The sequence below is a fragment of the Leopardus geoffroyi genome, chromosome X, assembly GCF_018350155.1.
Source record: "Leopardus geoffroyi isolate Oge1 chromosome X, O.geoffroyi_Oge1_pat1.0, whole genome shotgun sequence".
In the NCBI taxonomy this organism is placed as follows: Eukaryota; Metazoa; Chordata; class Mammalia; order Carnivora; family Felidae; genus Leopardus; species Leopardus geoffroyi.
The window spans coordinates 16,222,501-16,241,213 of NC_059343.1; the positions used below are offsets into that span (position 1 = coordinate 16,222,501).

Sequence of the window (18,713 nt, forward strand, 5' to 3'; positions counted from 1 at the left end):
AGTCTCTGTTAGAAAGCAACAAATTAGAAATATGAACTGATGTCACTCTGAAATATTTTAAACAAATTCCCATTCATTAAATTTGTTTTATCCTATGTTCTTTGAAAAAAATTGATGTACTAAACAAGTGTCACATGATTCTCTCTATATAAAGAGTTTCCCATTTTCCCAAATTAAAATTAAAATCATAGTTCTCTTTCTTTCTCAGTAAGGACAACTGAAGATGTTTCCATTCTACTGGACTGAGTTATTTCCTGAGTCATTCTTGTTGGTTACTGTAAGAAAAGTATTTTAATGACTTAAGAGAGTGGTTACAGTGTGAATTTGTTTTTCAGTTACACAGTTTCATTGGTGAGTTCATCTAATTCTTAACAAAAAAAAATACATAATGGCTTCATTTAAAAAAAAAAAAACAACAAACAACATACTGCTGATGGTGGCTGACAAGTTATTATTGCCTCTCTGTTGAAGACACAGATGAGGGAAGGAGAGAGTGAGTGCACAAACACATGAAGTTGAGCACCCAAGCACAATGTAATCACTCTAGATGCAGGTGTAAGAGAGTGTCAGAAAAGCAGAATGGAACTGATGGACCAAAGGAGAAAATTCTGAATGATTCATCTCAGTAAATCAGAATCTCATACTTAGCAGGCAACAAACCCCTGAAGAGCCCATCACTTATCCCAAAGATACACAGACAGTAAATGATATAATTCAAGGTCCAGCATTCCTCTTGCTTGCCTCTTGGACTGGCCACGACTCACGTGGCAGCAGGAAGCACATGCTGCACCATACAGAGCCCCACCAAACTGCCTTAATGGTCTGACTGTGGCAAAGCAGAAAGATGCTTACTTGGATGTCACTGGAGAGGATGACCGCTTAGAAATGCTTCCTGGAAACTCACATCTTCTCAGAGGAGACCCGAGGCCCACGCTGGGAACGGAAGCTGTTGTTCGAGGGCCTCTCTTCATCTTCTCTGTCTGAAGGGCACACAGAATAGGTCAGCCATGGCCCATAACTGGCAATACTTCTACAATTTCTATAAACACCTCAGATAAAAGTGATACATGGCTTTCTTTCAGAAAGATCTATATGAAGCTACAGTGTTTCCCACAATGGGCATATCTGCAGGGAAGCACCATGAGATCATCATAGTGAGGTCATCCAATTAAAAAAAAAAAACACTTCTGCCCCAAAATGCAAAGACTTTCTATTCTTTGTCCTCTTGCAAAAAGCTGACAACATAACCATGCGATGATTCTGGACATATAGAAACTGGATTACTCAGGGAGGCTGCATGGCTCAGTCAGCTAAGCATCCGAGTCTTCAGCTCGGCTCAGGTCATGATCTCACAGTTCGTGGGATAGAGCCCTAAGTCAGGCTCTGCACTGACAGCTTAAGATTCTCTTTCCCTATCTCTCTGCCCCTCCCCCACCTCAAAATAAAGAAATAAACCAAAAAAAAAAAAAAAAAAGAAACTCGATCACTCATCATCAGGAAAATGCAAATCAAAACCATCATGAGCTATCACCTCATACCCAACAGAATGGCTAAAATCAAAAACAAAAGAAACAACAGGTGTTCACAAGGATGTGGAGAAAAAGGAATCCTCATGTGCTGTCGGCAGGAATACAAACTGGTGCAGCCACTATGGAAAACAGTATGGAGGTTCCTCAAAAAATCAAAAATCCAGTAATTCCTCTAATGAGTATTTACCTAAAGAATACGAAAACACTAACTCAAAATATATATATATGTACCAGGGGTGCCTGGGTGGCTCAGTCATTTAAGTGTCCAACTTTGGCTCAGGTCATATCTTGCAGTTCGTGAGCTTGAGCCCTACGCTGGGGTCCGTGCTGTCAGTGCAGAGCCTGCTTGAGATTCTCTTTCTCTCTTTCTCCTGCTCTCTCTCTCTCTCTCTGTCACTCTCTCTCTCTCTCGCTCTCCCTCCCTGCCCTTTCCCCGCTCGCAAACACTCATCCTGTCTCAAAATAAATAAACTTAAAAAAAAAGATATATGCATCCCTAGGTTTATTGCAGTTTTACAACAGCCAAATTACAGAAGCAGCCCAAATGCCCACAGATAGATGAATGGAGTATGTGGCATAAATGTCCAAAAAAAAAAAAAAAAAGAATATGTGGCATATATATATATATATATATATATATATATATATATATATATAATGGAGTATTAGCCATAAAAGAGAATGAAATCTTGCCATATGCAACAACATGGACCGATCTAGAGGGTATTTTGCTAAGTGAAATAAGTCAGTCAGAGAAAGACAAATACTCATACGTGGAATTTAAGAAAGAAAACAAATGAAGCAAGAAAAAAAGAGATAAACCAAAAAACAGACTCTCAAATACAGAGAACAAACTAGTGGCTGCTGGAGAGGGGAGGAGATAGGCCAAAGAGGTGAAGGGGAGTAAGTGTATACTTACTGTGATGAGCACTGACTAAGGTAGAGAACTGTAGAATCACTATATTACACACGTTAAACTAATATAACACTATATGTCTGGACTGGAATTTAAAACATTTTTAAAAGAAAAAAACTGGGAAGAGTACAAAAATATATAATCACTCAAAAAAACTACAGGTGGAAATAAATGTGGTTTTTAACACCCAGGACAGTGAGCTGTGGACTCTTAACAGTGTACCTGGTGACTGCAACCCCATAGACTTGTCCCTCTATGTCTTCTCCATGGTCTCTGGTCAGCAAGAGGCAGTAGGCACGGCCTCCGTGCCTGGCATGTAGCGGGGGCTCCACAAGGGTGGTTCCCTTCTCTCCCCATTGCACTTCTCCACAACAAATCCTCATTTGGCCCTCCCGCTCCCACACACGTTAACCCCCTTCCACAGTAATTGACTTTTTAGTAAAACCCAAGGGTCTAACACACTTACTTCTCATGTAAGAACCTCAGGGTCACAGTGGATTTTAGAAATACAAATGGTGGGGCGCCAGGGTGGCTCATTTGGTTGAGCATCCAACTCTTGATGTCGGCTCAGGTCAGGAGCTCACAGTTGCTGAGAATGAGCCCCACACTGAGCTCAGCTTGGAGAGCGGAGCCTGCTTGGGATTCTCTCTCTCACCCTTTCTCTCTGTCTGTCCCCCACTCATTATCTCTTTCTCTCTCAAAATAAATAATCTTTAAAAAAATCTTAAAAATACATGTAGTGTTATAAAAAATGCCCAATAGTACAGTAATGTGGTATTTTTAAGACAAGTCTACATGTCGTTTGATGCTCCTTGAGGGAGTGTGGGTTGGTCTCAGTGACCTGTTTTTAATGAACAGCATATGGCAAAACAATGGTATGTAACAGGTGAGATTAGTGCATAAAAGGTGCTACAGCTTTTCCCTTGTGCGTGAACACACACACACACACACACACACACACACAGCATGTGATCGGTCTCTGTCTCTGTCTCTATCTCAGATTTCCTGCTCTAGAGGAAGGCAGCTGCCATGTCATTTGGACACTCAAGCAGCTCTATGAAGAGGTACACACAATAGGGAACTGAAACCAGCAGCCATGTGAATGAGCCATTCTGTAAGAGCCCCAGCCAAGCTTTCAGATGACTACAGCTCTGGCCATCATCCTGACCACACCCTCATGAGAGACCCTGAACCAGAATTACCCAGCTAAGCCATCCTCAATTTTTGACCCAAAGAACCAGTGCAGTAATAAACATTTGTTTTAAGCAGCTAAGATTTGGGGTGATTTGTTATGCACAACTGATAACTAAAAAAAGTAGTATGGTATGTATAATTTCTAAATAAATATATGTAATTGGGAGTACCTGTTCAACATTTGTTTTACTGATGGTATCAGTATTATGTCAAAAATGTTTGAAGGCCACTGTTATGGATTGAAGGCTGACCTAGAACCTTAGTTCTAGTCGCCCGCAGAGGCAAGACTGGCCCAGAATCAGACATTCTTAAAAGCAGAGAGAGGACACTCAGAGCATTCTTTTTGACTCCTGTCCTCCGGAGGGCAGGCTATAATAAGGACAAGGTCTTTAGGAAGTTGTTCCAAGGCACTAAGATTTAGGAAGATGCAAAAAGTTAAATGGTTTTCCAAGGGTGGATGAAATTTTAAACCAAATTCACCACTTGAGCAGTCTCTGGAGATTGGTGGAAACAGAGACCCCAGGTTAAGCACAGGGAATAATCACACTGTTAGATAAACCAGTCCTGAGGTGAGTGAGTGGGTTTCAACCTACCGGAGAGGCCTCCGCTCCTGCAGGGGCTCCTTTCCCAGAATCTCCTGTGCCAGATGTAGATGTAGTCTTCTTCCTCTCAGCACTCCGAGTGGGAGAAGACTTGTAAGAAGATTTAAGAGGGCCAGCAGGAGCTACACGAGGATAGGCATGGGATACTAGAGAGTTAAAATATCACAAAGAGACAGGGAGCACAGATGGAAAAAGTAGGGGGAGCAGGGAATTGGGAAGAACACATTTCTGTTAAAATGTGACATGGGCAATGCACATTCTCCAAATATCACCAAACTTTTTCTAGTATATATGCAGAATAGACGTTATCTTGAAAGACTCCCATACTCAATGCTCAAGAGCCTAGTTAATTTCATGAGTTCAAAGTCTGGGCTTTGGAACCAGACAGAACTAGCATTGTCACCAAACAGCTAGATCACTTTGGGCAGGTTACTTAACCTCTCTAAACATCAATTTCCTTGTGCAGTTCAAGAGTTAACACGGCAGGCCTGACTACTGTCTTTGGAGAGGCCTACTTACAAGATTGGCCCCTGATCAACACCTGGGAACTTAGATTTCAGAAGGGCTCTTACCCTCTAACTGACCAGTAGCTCACTGTGCCTCTGCTATTTGTATAAACAACATGACTTATTGTGGAATTCGGGTATATAATTGACAGAGGGTGCCTATGTGACCAGCCCTCAATGAAAACCCTGGGAACCGAGTCTCTAATGAGCTTTCCTGGTCGGCAACATTTCACATGTGTTATCACAGCTCGTCGCTGGGGGAATTAAGCACGTCCCGTGTAACTCCACTGGGAGAGGACTCTTGGAAACTTGCACCTGGTGTCCTCTGGACTTTGCCTGTGTGCCAGTTCCTTCTGCTGATGTGCTGTGCAGCCTTCCATTATAACACATCATGGCTGTGAGTGCCACCATATGCTGAGTCCTAGCAATCACAAAACCTGGGGCTGGTCTTGGAGACGCTGATACAATTGATGCGAGAAGCAGGAACTGTGAGCTTGACCCTGATTCATTGACATATGGTAAAAGTGGTGTTTGAAAAACAAAGGCTGAAGGGATAGAGGATGGTGACCTTCTGATGCCTGGTGGCTATGGAGTCAGCTACCATATCACACAGAAGCCAAGCTGTTGTGTGTTGCAAGAGGTGAAATACCTATGCTATTTGAAGATAACCCATCCAACTCCAAGAGCTGGCTTGCTCGATCCCCTGGCTGCTTTTCGCCACACTGGCTAAAGTAAGGGGAAGTAAGGGGAAAAATACAACCCAGGTGATGCCTTTGGTTTTTGTTTTCTCCCTCAAGCGGGAGTGAGGCACAACCTCCTTGTTCTTTGCCATCGGGGGTTTGGCTGGAAATTAAAACTCTAAGTACTGGAACCAGAACAAACCTTCCTACCTGATTATTTTTGTGCTGACTTTTGTATAATGGAGCCTCTGGAAAAAGGGAGACATGACAAGAGAGCAATCTCCAGACAGAGAGATACATATGGAGTTTTAAAAATCAAGCCGGGACTATTACAGATACAGAACACCCCTCCATACGGCCTAACCTGTGAAAGTATCACGGACACTGGCTGCACCATCTGCATCATAGACAAATGCTCACGGGAAAGAGCTTGTTTTCTGATGGGACCATCTGACATGGGACTGCTGGTCAGCTCTTAATTTCTGATGCAGAGCCTAATTATATTCCTAACTTGTGATTCCTGCCACAGCTGTGAGCTGGGACAGAGTACTCACAGGGAGTATGACCCCTTCACCCAGCCCTGATGATTAGACTCAACACCTGCTGACAAGATTTTTGGTATTTGACTTTCTGGGATGAAAGTTTGTAACAATGGACTGGGAATCTGACTCTACTTCCCTCCCTTCCCTTTCTCCTGCTACGCACACTTGAGGAAGGCAATTTGTTAAATGCACCTGTTCCCAAGGAGGTATTGCTTTTTTCTAGGCTATTCATTGCATAAATTAATAAGATTACAGAGATGGCAGTTGATGCAAACCTATCTTGAAATTTTTTTTTGAAAATTCAGGATTTTGTTCCTGAACATGAGTGTCTTTCTGGTTAAGTTAAAATTTTTTGTAAAAATGCTCTTGTCCTTCTGACATTCAACCTTTCCTTATGAAAGGTCATTTTAAAAATAGACGATGACTGAGAAAATGTAAAGTTTCAATTACTGAATGGGGCACACTGGTAACAATAAAAACAACAACAACAACAACAACAACAACAACAACAACAACAAAACCTAGCACCTGGAATGGTGCCAGGGAGGGGAAGGACATTTGTGATTTCTATTTTCCAGAACTGTTCCTGAGAACTCTCCCTTCTTCTGGAGGAAAAATCATGCTGCCTGTGCCAGCGGCTGTGAGTGCTTCACATTGCAAGTGGACTGCTGAGCCCAAGTTGCATGTGACAGTGGGACCGTGAACCACAGGGTGGGCCAGTTCCCGCAAAGTCCCTAAAGAACACCTCCACATGCTGTCCGCACTCAGCAGGCAACGAACTTGTGTTGTTGACAGAACTGTTTAGAACTGGCCACCTCACTGGGGTGCCTGGGTAGCTCAGTCGGTTAAGCATCTGACTTCAGCTCAGGTCATGATCTCACACTCCATGAGTTCAGGCCCTGTGTCATGCTCTGCACTGACAGCTCAGAGCCTGGAGCCTGTTTCAGATTCTGTGTCTCCCTCTCTCTCTGCCCCTCCCCAGCTCATGCTCTGTCTCTCTCTCTCTCTCCACCCCCCCTCCTCAAAAATAAATAAAAATGAAAAAAAATGAAAAAGTAAAAAGAACTGGCCACCTCAGGCAGTCCCTCTGAAAACAAGGACCCAACTGAATTCCTTGGGCCAGATTAAGAACCCTGGGGCAGGAAGACCCTTGGTGGGAAAGACACAAAGGGGACAGGTTGCCCTGTGGTGGCCAACCAATGTATGTCCTGCTGGGGGCTCCCCAACACTGTAAACTGTCTCCAGGGGACATGTGTGCCCTCAGGGATTATGTTTCTTAAGTTCTGACTACTGTGATACTGCCTCAGCCCTGAAAGACTCTGGGACAGCTTTGCCTTACTGGTCATGGCCAGGCTGGGCTGGACCTGAACTGATGCCTTGGGCCAGGTTAAAAAAAAGAAAAAAGGTTCATAGAGAAACTTACGGAGGAAGTTACCTGGCTTTGTAAGACAGACCTTTATGGCTAATGGTCTGTGTTTTAACTGGCTAAGTTCAGAACCTCTAAAGGGCATAAGTGAGGTCAATACCATAGATTGGCCTCAGCCTGCTGTACAGAATCCTGCTGATGACAATTCTGCTGTAATGGTGCCTTCAACAAGGACCAAGGGGATAGACTGTGCAGAAAAGAAATACATAGCAGGTCTGACTGCTGTCATTGGAAAGGCTGGCTTACAAGGTTGGCCCGGGCATCAGGGAATCTGGATTTCAGGAGGGTTCCCACCATTAACTGGTAAGAGTAACTAGCTCACTGTGCCAAAGCTGTTTGTACAAATAGCATGATTTATCCTGAACACTTGCTTTCCTTCTGACAGTCTGGAATTTGGGTATGTACCAGGCAGGGGGTAGCTACGTGACCATCCTCCAATAAAAACTCTGGGCAGTGAGTCTCTAATAAGCTTCCTTGTAGGTAACACTTCATACGTGTCACAACTCATTGCAGAGTGAATGTGCCCTATGTGGCTCCAGTGGAAGAGGACTCTGGAAGCTTGTTCCTGGTCTTTCCCAGACTTCATCCTATGGCCTTTTCCTTTTGCTGATTTTGTTCTGTAGCCTTGCACTGTTATAAATCATAGTTGGGAGTACTCCTAGAGAATCACTGACCCTTCAAGTGGTCTTGAGGACTTCCTGACACATTCCTTGTTCTCAAAAGGGAGACCTTCCTACTTCTCAGGCATTTTTTCCATTTAAGAGATAATTCATGTACCACAAAATTATCCTTTAAAAAGTTCACAATTTAGTGGTATTTAGTATATTCACAAGTTGTGCAATTATAACTACAGTTAAATTCCAGAACATTACCCCCAAAACAAACCCTGTACCCATTAAGCATTCATTCCCCTTCCCCATTCCCTCAGTCCCTAGCAACCACTAATTTACTGTCTTTCTGGATTTGCTTATTCTGGACAATTCATATAAATGGAATCACAGAATTTGTAGCATTTGTGTCTGGCTTCTTTCACTGAGCATAATGTTTTCAAGGTTCATCACATAGCATGTATCAGTACTTCGTTTCTTTTTATAGCTGAGTAATATTCCATTTTATGGATATACCACATTTTGTTTACCCATTCATCTTTTGGACATTTGGGTCGTTTCCACTTTGTGGCTAATATGAATAATGCTGCTAAGAACTACTCAGGTACAAGTTTTTGTGTGTTTTCAATTTTCTTGGGCCTGTACCTAAGAGTCCAGTTGCTAGGTCACATGGTAACTCTATGTTTAACTTTTTGAGGAACTTGCCAGACTGTTTTCCAAAACAAGTACATCATTTTACATTCCCACCAGCAATTTATGAAGGTTACAGTTTCTCCATATCTTTGTCAACACTTACTATATTTCCTTTTTTCTTTGAATTTTAGCCATCCTAGTAAGTGTGAAGTGGTATCTCGTTGTGGTTTTGACATATATTTCCATAATGTCTAATGATGTTGAGCATCTTATCATATGCTTATTGGCCATTTCTTTATCTTCTTTGGAGAAATAGCACAATTACTCAGAAACTAGTAGGTTGCTTCTAGAAATCAGAAGTAGATAAAGGATTATATGTCATGTCTATGTCATCTAACTGAATACACTATCTTAGGAACTAAGACCACACCTGCCCTAATGTGGACACAATGTTGCTAATCTGCAAACAGAGAATGCCAGCCCTCATTAATCTTGCTATGACAATTTGATCCGATTTGGTCAAGAAAAGGTTTTCATAGGGTGGCCTGGAATTTCTCAGACTTCAGTGTATCTGTCTTCCTTACAAGCTCCCAGGTGATACTCATGTTGATGGTCCATGGGCCACCCTTTGAGTAGCAAGGCTCTAGACATTTGATCTCTTACTATTGTAAACATTGTCCTATCTCATTTAATTCTCATGACAGTTTAAAGTAATTCAATTTTATAGATAAGGAAACTGAGCCTTAGAGAGGTTAATGAATTTACCCAAAGTGGAAAGAGCTAGTAAGTGGTAAATCTGGTTATGGTATTCCAGACATTGTGGTTTATAGGCTACGTTGCCAAATCACTCTTTAAAAAAGTGTACTCACCTCCATAGCTCATGAAATATTTTTTCCCCCTAATCCACATGCCCTCAATCATAAAATAATTTACTTACCTCTGTGACACTTAAAAGAAAAACAACCATAGCAACAGCAAAACACTGGTGGGTAGAAAATGTGATTAACCACTGAAGACATTTCACAAAGTAAGCAAATGGGAAACAAAATACAAAAATTCAGGAATAGTTCATAGATCAACCAACATCACTTTGGGCACTTTTCTCAGTGTCACCAGCTTGGCCTCTTTTACCTGAGTCACTGGTTTGCTCAGAGAGCATGAGTGTACTTCTGCTTCTGGCTAAAGAAGCCTGTGTGGGAGTCAACAGTCGCATAACAAGAAAGGTTTCCATGGGACTAAGGTGTGTGCGATGAGCTGAGGGATGGAATCAAATGAAAATTTTAAAAAGCAAAATTAAAACAAAATAAAATGTTTAAAACAACACAGAGAATGATGCAAATTAACTTTTGGGTGGCAGAATGAATGTGGAAAATAAAAATATTCTAGCAAAGGATGGCTTCGGAGTTCATTATACTAAAATGAAACAAATGATGTGTCATTTGGAGTTTGGGAGAGTGTGGTAATTCTTTTAGGGTGCCAGAATTCATTCAGTATGCTATTACAGTATTACAATATTACCTGTATCATGTGAAGAGAATTAGCCCATCTCCCAAGATGTAATATGGACTCAAGAAACCATTTACTCACCTAGTAGATCTAACATTGAAAAAAAGATTACTCCTACGAAACACTTTAGGTTCTCTGTTAAAAAACATTTCATTACACACCGATTTTGTTAATGTATAAATATGCATCTGTTCATACTTTTTCCATGTAAATAAGGGCAAAAAATAAATAAGAACTACAAAAATAAAAATAGCCAACTTATTATCAGCTTAAATGGAAGTAGTAGTCATAATTTAAAATTCAGTAACCAAAATGTCACCCTGGATGGCTTTGGAATACATTATATGGTAATGAATTAACTTTTCCATTACTTTGAATTTTGGGGTACCCATTAGCCAGTAAATGGTTTGGGAATTGAAATTTTTCAATTTATAATCCACAAGCAGATAATTCAGTTGCCAAGAATATGTACTAACATACTGATATCTTTACATAGTAATCATTGCAAATATGAATTTAACACCAATATGTAACCCTGTGAATTAATGAAAACATATGGAATACACTCACTATGGAACAGCTATACAGAGTTAAGAGCAAGTAGATGTTTTCTCATTCACCTCGCAGTTAATTCAAGGTTTCCAGCATTCAGTTCACCCATGAACTGCATCAGAGATCAGCAACACTGACACTTATGGGGTTTCTGACCTGACAGCCTCTGTGCTGGAGGTGCAAGATCAATGCCAGTGAAAAACAACCAGAAAGGCACACTGGCCTATTCAAAGTAAAAACCCCTTTCCTGCTTGCCCTTTGGTAATGCCTGACCTGTTAAATACTTCACTGGCACCTGACTCTTCTCCAATAATGCTTTAAAGTATGTGTTTAGGGGCGCCTGGGTGGCTCAGTCGGTTAAGTGACCGACTTTGGCTCAGGTCATGAACTCGCGGTCCGTGAGTTTGAGCCCCACATGGGGCTCTGTGCTGACAGCTCAGAGACTGGGGCCTGCTTCAGATTCTGTGTCTCCCTCTCTCTGCCCCTCCCCCATGCACGCTCTCTCTCTCAAAAATAAACAAACATTAAAAAAAATTTTTTTTTAATAAATAAATAAATAAAATACACATTTAATGCATGGAGAGCATCATTCTCTTCCCTAACCTATATACTCTGGAAGGTGTAAGTTCCTACTTTTAGTGACTTATCTGAGCCTCAATTAGAACACGAGCAGTTTTAAATCTATTCAGTTTCTGGAACCGGCACACGTCCTACACATGCCATCTTCCACCTCAAAATGAGGGCCAGAACAGGCCACCCATCCTTTTCTCCTTTTAAAGCCTTCATATTAGTTCTGAACTTGTTTTCAAACAGAAATGGGCAGGCCTACAAACCACAGACAATAGCATAGCCCCATTTTTTTCATACCTGTAAGTTTTCCATGAACCTCAGCCTGATGACTTCTGCTGTTTCTGGCTAATCAACTAGATCACATCAATCAATAACCAGGCAGTTACTTTTTTAACGGTCTTCTCTGCCCACTGGTCAATTAATTCTAGGGCAGGATAACTCCTACATGCACTGTAGAAAATGGAATAGTCTCTTTCAGACTGAAAGAATATCATTAATTCCTGCACCTCTTCAACAACGATCTGACTCTAAAGAGTGATGCCACTTTCCAAAGTCCCATTAAATGAGGTCCTGAGGCTCCCACATTCAGACCACAAGGCTAGGATAATGGAGGTATTTGCAGGAGGCTCGAGGGGCTCTCACAAAGACCGATGTTAAGACACTCACACTAGAAAAGAGGAAAACTACAGAGACCAGGTCTACATGTTCACTTGCCTCGGTCTGGGGAATAGGATATTGCCACGGTGGATGAAGACAGGCGCTTACTCATGGGAGGCTCCGTCTGCTTTGGCAAATTCATGGCTGATGTTGAAAGTTTGTCACATGCTGCAGAGAAACGCATTAAAGACATTGGTATTCACACCATTGTAGATCGAGAAACACATATCCCAAAGTGTTCTTCCTGTCCTCATCCACACGTTTCCTAAACTGCTGTGGCACAGCACACTTCTTCCATCATCCTGCGACATACTTAGCTTATCTGGAAATGCCCAGGCCATGGCAGTCATCAGTCTGAGGCAGGATCTTCTCTTCAATTTCAAATGTTCAACCTCACTCAACTGTTCAACTAAAGCCACACTAATCCCACCAGCAAATCAACTCCTTGTGTCCAGGGACTTTTAAGCACATTCAGACTACACAAAAACAAAACCAGTCTAGATACAGAGACAAATCACCACTGGAAAATGTTCTATGGTCTGAGACTGAGCTGAAACCAGACTTTCTGACAGTTATCTATAGGCTCAGGTTGGAGAGAGAAGTAATGTGTACTGCAAGAAGCTGTATTTAAAGCAGAACCACCTTTAGCAGTTGCTTTCTTCCTCTTCTCAAGAGATGGGTTCACAATGGCCCTTTCTCTAGTGCTGTGACTATTTATGGTTAGGATTTTAACACATGATCTGGGATCTGGTGTTCTTAACTTGCAGCCGTTATTTTATTTTAGACTGGTTTCTAAATTAAACCATTATAGCAAATGAAGAGGTGCTGATAGTGCCCTGCCACGCCCTATCAAAGCCTGAGGCAAAAGGAAAGATGTATGCCCTTGGCTTTAAAGGAAGCAAACTCATTAATAATATTTTCAAAATGTACTCCTCTCCTCATACTGTTTTCAAATGTGAAAATTGCCATGTTTTACAATGTGTCCTCATCAAATGACAATCTTAAGTAATTATTAATTGTCTTAAGCTGGAGTGAAATTATAATAAATTCTATTTTGGTATAAATAAAATATTTAAATTTAAAATGATGTGAGATTTGGTGCACCTGGGTGGCCTAGTCAGTTAAATGTCCGACTTTGGCTCAGGTAACGATCTTGAGGTTCATGAGTTCAAGCCCCGTGATGAGCTCTGTGCTGACAGTTCAAAGCCTCAAGCCTCCTTCAGATTCTGTGTCTTCCTCTCTCTCTCTCTTCACTTCCCCCACTCATGCTCTGTCTCTCAAAAATAAATAAAAATATTAAATTTTTTTTTTTAAATGATGTGAGTTTTAATAGACCTACTCAATTTTTCAGCATTTTTTCTGAGTACTTCAATGTTCTGAAAAAAAAAATTAACCAGTAGAAATTACATAAAACCAAGTGTAAAAGGGTACACATTTCCCCTTTTGCTGTAGGCTCCATTATGGCTGACTCAGTATGGTACTCGTCTTTAGAAATTGGATATTTTGTTCATCATGGATTATTATGCATTTAGATTTATTCAAATATTAATTCATCTCGATAACTGAGATCTTTGGTAATGCTTTAAATTGTGTGTCCAAGTCACATATTGTGCTTGCCTCGCCCTGGCCCGAGCCCTGCGTGTGATTCCCAAGGGGTAATTATCAACTCCTACCTACTGCCCCTCTCTGTTAAGGAAAGACCAGTGCCACACTACAGTTAACTTGGCCCATGCAGCAAAGTATCTGCTGCTCAGCAACACCAGTAAGGATTTTTCTTTGTCAAAGGAATGCTGGAAGCCAAGGATATTTATTCCTACTGCTGTAACTTGACCTTCTGTATTGCTGATAAATACTGCATCCCGTTTACATCTTGTTTTTCTTTGCCAGTCAAAGATGGATTAAATTTCTAAAGTCTTTATTAAACGGAAGCAAAATTTTACCAATTCTGCTCTTGTTCTAGGCACTAAGAATTTCCCAGGCCTGTATCCAAAAACAGAGAGCCTATTAGATAGAGTAAATAAAAAACAAAGCAAACTTATCTCCTTTAGATTTCCAGGGCTGGTACCGATAAACTCACTACCACTCTGTCTCAAACACCTCTTCCAGGAATCTATCATATTAACACACAGAACTCTCTAAGGGCACAGGTTTTGGTAACCAGAAGTGACTGAAACACCTTACTACTTCATGCCTAAAACCAGTAATTAGTGAGAGTATTAAAGATCTAAATGCACATAAGTCAAACACTGACAAGATTTTCAAGCAGCAGTTGGTGAGCTAAGGATGAAATGTCTCCAGGGCACTAGGGTGTAAGGCATGCACAGCTCCACGATGACAGAGGAACAAAGAAACATGGGCATGTCATTCACAGTTCTAGAAAAAAAGTTCTAAGGGGTCAGTCTAAGAAATCAACTGTAAGAGTGCTTGAGACAAACACGGTGATGGAGGAGGATGATCAGTACAGTCATCACAAAACGCCACGGTGCGGTGAAGCTCAGATATACCGTTGGTGGACTCGGCAGCGGTGGCACTGGTCCCTGGGTCCGGAGGAAGGGTGCTGGATGCTAAACCTAGAGGAGGGGGTGGGGTATTTTCTGATTCACCTACACAGCAAAAAATCAGAGCAAAGAGAGGTAAAAGAAAAAAGTCCCAATTTCTGGTTGAGTTTAGTTTCTAACTAGGAAATTAGAAAAAGTAACTGAAATAGGTTATTGACTTCTCCAAAAGAAAATAAAGTATATTCACTGACAGAGGGTAAAAGCACAATACAGCGAAGAAACTGTACTACAAATGGAATCCATCTGTTTTCAGAAAAAGCTAATATACAACTCCTGTGTAACAGAATGACAAAATCACAGTAAAGAAGGCACTGGAGAGGGAAAAGCTACCCAGAGACTAGTAACAATCCACACATTACATTAAGCACTTGAAAATTTAAAGATGAGCATGAACTGGAAAATGAAATAAATAAGTCACCTTGAAACAAAATGGAAAGAGCAACAAAAATTAATAATGAGGAGGGAAAAGCCCCAGCCCCTTTTGGAGGGTAACCGCTGCTCAGCCTTTCTGGGTCACACTGCAGTAGTGACTTAGGCTACTGCCATTTGACCTTCCCTGAAATCAGAGTATACCTAGGCTTGCCATGTGCATCTGGTTAACCAGGCTCTGCATTCATTTTCTTTGCTTTTCTTTTGTTTTACCTCAAAAAGCCCAGTTACTGTATCAACTGCTGTTTGCTAGCAAAAATAATGCACAGACCCCCTTCATGAGAAATACATATACAGGAAGGTTGGCATCACAGCTGATAAAGGTACCTGCAGATAACTACAAAGCATGCCCCAGATCCCGTGGGCACCAGCCTGTGCCCACGGTCTCCTGCTTGCCCCATGATCTCCCACCTGGGCCCTGCAATGCAGGGACAGCCCTACACTCACCATCACGTCCTCCAGGCCCTGTGGCCAGTGAAGCTCCCCACGAGCACTTCTTCTTCATCTCCAGTTGCTGTGTGCGCTCCAGGGACCGACGCATCATCGCCTCCAGCCGCTCCTGCCCAGTTCACATAAGTGAGAGCAACATTAACCACCCAGCCCCACTGTGCTGCCGAGCTTCTCGGTGCTCAGGGTGAGTCACCAAATGGGTCTCTCTGTGTTAAGCATCCAAAACCTAGGCACACGTGCTCTACATCACACCATCGAGATCTTAGTGGGTGGAGAGTAAACAATGCAGCTAGTGCTGGCTCCCAGCCCCAGGGGACAGGCTACTGCGGCAGCCAGGCCTTGATTTGTTTAAGAATAATGCCAGACAAGCATTAACTCCTTCAGGCCTGTCTCACGTCCCATTTTGCCCTATCTACTAGAACTAGAATTGTACTCTGGAACCAAGTGCATTCTCTCTAGTAGAAAAGCATAAAGCATTCTCATTTGAGAAAATTTAAAATATAATTTGAATTTTTGTAGTCTTAAACATAACTTTCTGGAGTATACATACATGGCTTTGAGATCTATTTTACCAAGACCCATTTTCATCTTAGAACTTCTTAAAGGGGAATCAATCATTTTCTACATTGTAACATTTTCCTGCTACATAGTATTCTGGGCATAATGCTGCATATTTGAAAATTTAAAAGAGACAAGAGTAGGGAACCTTCTGGCCACAAAACAAAGCATCGATGCATTCTCAACAGTTGGGGGGGGGGCGTGAGGAGAAGAACTAGACAGTTTCTAGCCAGAAGAGAAAAGACAACAACAAAACAAAACAGGCTTTTCTCTTACCAGAGCATTTATTAAAAAGCACTCTCCTGTGTTACCAAAGTGTTATATTCATAAACTTGGGTCTGACGGCTGGCAAATACTTCCTTGGCACTGGAGTGAAGCTGTTCTCATTTTGCATTCTCCACCACCCCAATGACACTGCAAATACCAAATCCTCTCCCTGACTCTACTACAGAAAGCCTGAAGCAAGGAAAACAGGTACATGCTGATGCCCTTTTGCCTTCATAAAAGCCAACCCTGAGACACTTTAGGAATGCTAGCCCAATCTAAAACAAAAAGATAACTATTTTCTCATGGCTTGAATAAAAAGCAAGCAAAATTAATTCAGGGAAGCACCAACTGAGTAACCATGACTTCAAAATCAGGGAAAGGCTCCTCCTTTATTTTACTTACTAGAAACACAGAAAGGTCGCTTAGGAGGTGTCTGGACCTATCCCTTCTGTCTACACCAGAAAGATGGGATGTGCATTATCTACATCTCAGCTTCCTCTGCATAATTTTTCTCTGAATAGCACTTTGCTAAGACATGGTCTCTCCAGGGACCTCTGAGTAGAAAGGGGATTTTTTTTCTCCTGTAAATCTCAGATTTTTATTTGCTCTAGCTTTTGGCTGAGACTCTACAATTATGAGTGTGCATTTCCTAGCAAAGTCCTGTCCTCATGACCCTGGCCCATTAAATTCTGACAGCCAAACCTCAGGGCCTACCCCAAGAAAAGTTGGGGATTTGGAGGGACTAGAACTTCTTGACTATTTGACACTTGAAGTACGGTCGCTTGAGACCAGGACTGAAAATTATTTCATTATATGGATTTAACATGAAATATTTAACCAGTGACCTAATACAAGTGTTGAAACCTTTTACCTCGAGTGAATTTAGTATTGAATGGGTTATGGGAGATTTCCTACATGCCAGAAGGATCTCACAAGACACTCTTTCATTTACTAGGAGATTAATGACAACAAAGAACACCAAGACTTGTCAGCCAAACTGAGCAGCTATATAGGGGTATAATTACAAGAGAATGCTCACCCAAAGCCATACCTACTCCTGGACTGTTCTGTTACCTCAAAGAAAAAAAAACCTCTGCCATCCACCCCCCTACCCACTGAGTTGCTGCAAATTCCACTGTTAGAGAGATACATTCCTTCGAATCATAAGCAGGTTTATGAAAATGAAGCTATCCTTAAGAGAAGACACAATTACTCTGTGTCACACACTTTTGCAGAGATGATGAAAAACAGGTGGTAATCAAACTCTATGGTATGAGACTTATGGAACTCAAAATCATCAGAATGGGATAATTCAAATATGTCAAAACAATGGTCCACTTCACTCTTGTTAGAGGTTAGTTGTATATTGTATTATCGTGTGTATGTGTGTGTGTGTGTGTGAGAGAGAGAGAGAGAGAGAGAGACAGAGAGAGAGAGAAAGAGAGATGAAAGGAGGGAGGGAGGGAGGGAGAGGGAGAGAGAGATTTTTCTATTCCTTCATTGGATGGAATGGAAATAATCCTAGATTTGGAGTCAGGAAATATGGCTTCAAATCGCACCTCTGCCTGCCACTTTCTAGCCCTATGACCTTGAGTTAATAATTTAACATCCTTGGGCATAAGTTTTCTATCTATAAATGGGGATGACATTGATATTTTTGTAAACTCCCATGTATACTTACCTAATTAAAGTTTTTTCCTCACGTTAAAAAAAGTGGGGATAACAGTACCCATATCACCAGATCACTCAAGTCTATGAGACAATAACTAGCATAATATGTCCTTAACCAACACTAGCTGAATCCAGATTTGAAGAGGAAAATTATTATTATTTTTTAAAAATGTTCATTTATAATTGAGAGAGAGAGAGAGAGAGAGCACACATGCGTTCAAGTGGGGGAGGGACAGAGAGAGGAAAACAGAATGTGAAGCAGGCTCCAGGCTCTGAGCTATCAGCACACAGCCTGATGTGGGGCTTGAACCCATGAACCATGAGATCATGACCTGAGCTGAAGTCGAAGTCGGACACTTAACCGACTGAGCCACCCAGGCACCCCTAAGAATTTGCATTTCTAACAAGTTCTCAGGTGATGCAGATGCTGCTGGTCCTGGGACCTCAATGTGAGAACCACTGGTTAGAGGAAAGGCTGAGCATAACAGAGCACGCGAGAAAGTTCAATCACACCAGAATAACACTATTAATAAATATTATAGCTGCATACTGCATACTGAAATTCCTGCCAAATTCTCATTCTCCTGAGTATCACTGGATAATCAACAGAGGATGGGGAAAGGGCAAGGTAGATTCTTGTCCTGAGAATGTCCTCTACTGGGTAAGCCTTAGTGGAAGGAAGGAATGAGGGGACCTCACCCTTGACTCCTTTAACTCTGGCCTTAGGTCTGCCTGGATGAACTCAGAGGAGAACCAAGACCAAGGTGAGCCACAGAGTTGGCTGAGGAGTGTAAAAGGCCTCCAGCAGGACACTGCCCAGGCAGTGTCGATGACCCAGACAGCCATCTCTAGCAGGAGT

At 41.7% G+C, this 18,713-nt stretch overlaps 1 protein-coding gene across 15 annotated transcripts in view; it reads right to left on the bottom strand.

Annotated features, from left to right (window-relative positions):
• MAP7D2 (MAP7 domain containing 2) overlaps positions 1-18,713 on the bottom strand; it is a 106,665-nt gene that overhangs the window by 30,797 nt on the left and 57,155 nt on the right. For 7 of the 15 annotated variants that reach the window (XM_045470955.1, XM_045470963.1, XM_045470961.1 and 4 more), the window contains 6 exons: positions 15,356-15,467; positions 14,426-14,524; positions 11,979-12,089; positions 9,768-9,890; positions 4,233-4,387; positions 853-980 (listed from right to left, as the gene is read on the bottom strand). In XM_045470955.1, coding sequence (XP_045326911.1) covers positions 853-980; positions 4,233-4,387; positions 9,768-9,890; positions 11,979-12,089; positions 14,426-14,524; positions 15,356-15,467 — 728 coding nt within the window. The remainder of the gene's footprint in view (positions 1-852; positions 981-4,232; positions 4,388-9,767; positions 9,891-11,978; positions 12,090-14,425; positions 14,525-15,355; positions 15,468-18,713) is intronic. The other 8 variants (XM_045470957.1, XM_045470956.1, XM_045470958.1 and 5 more) reach the window with 8 other exon arrangements.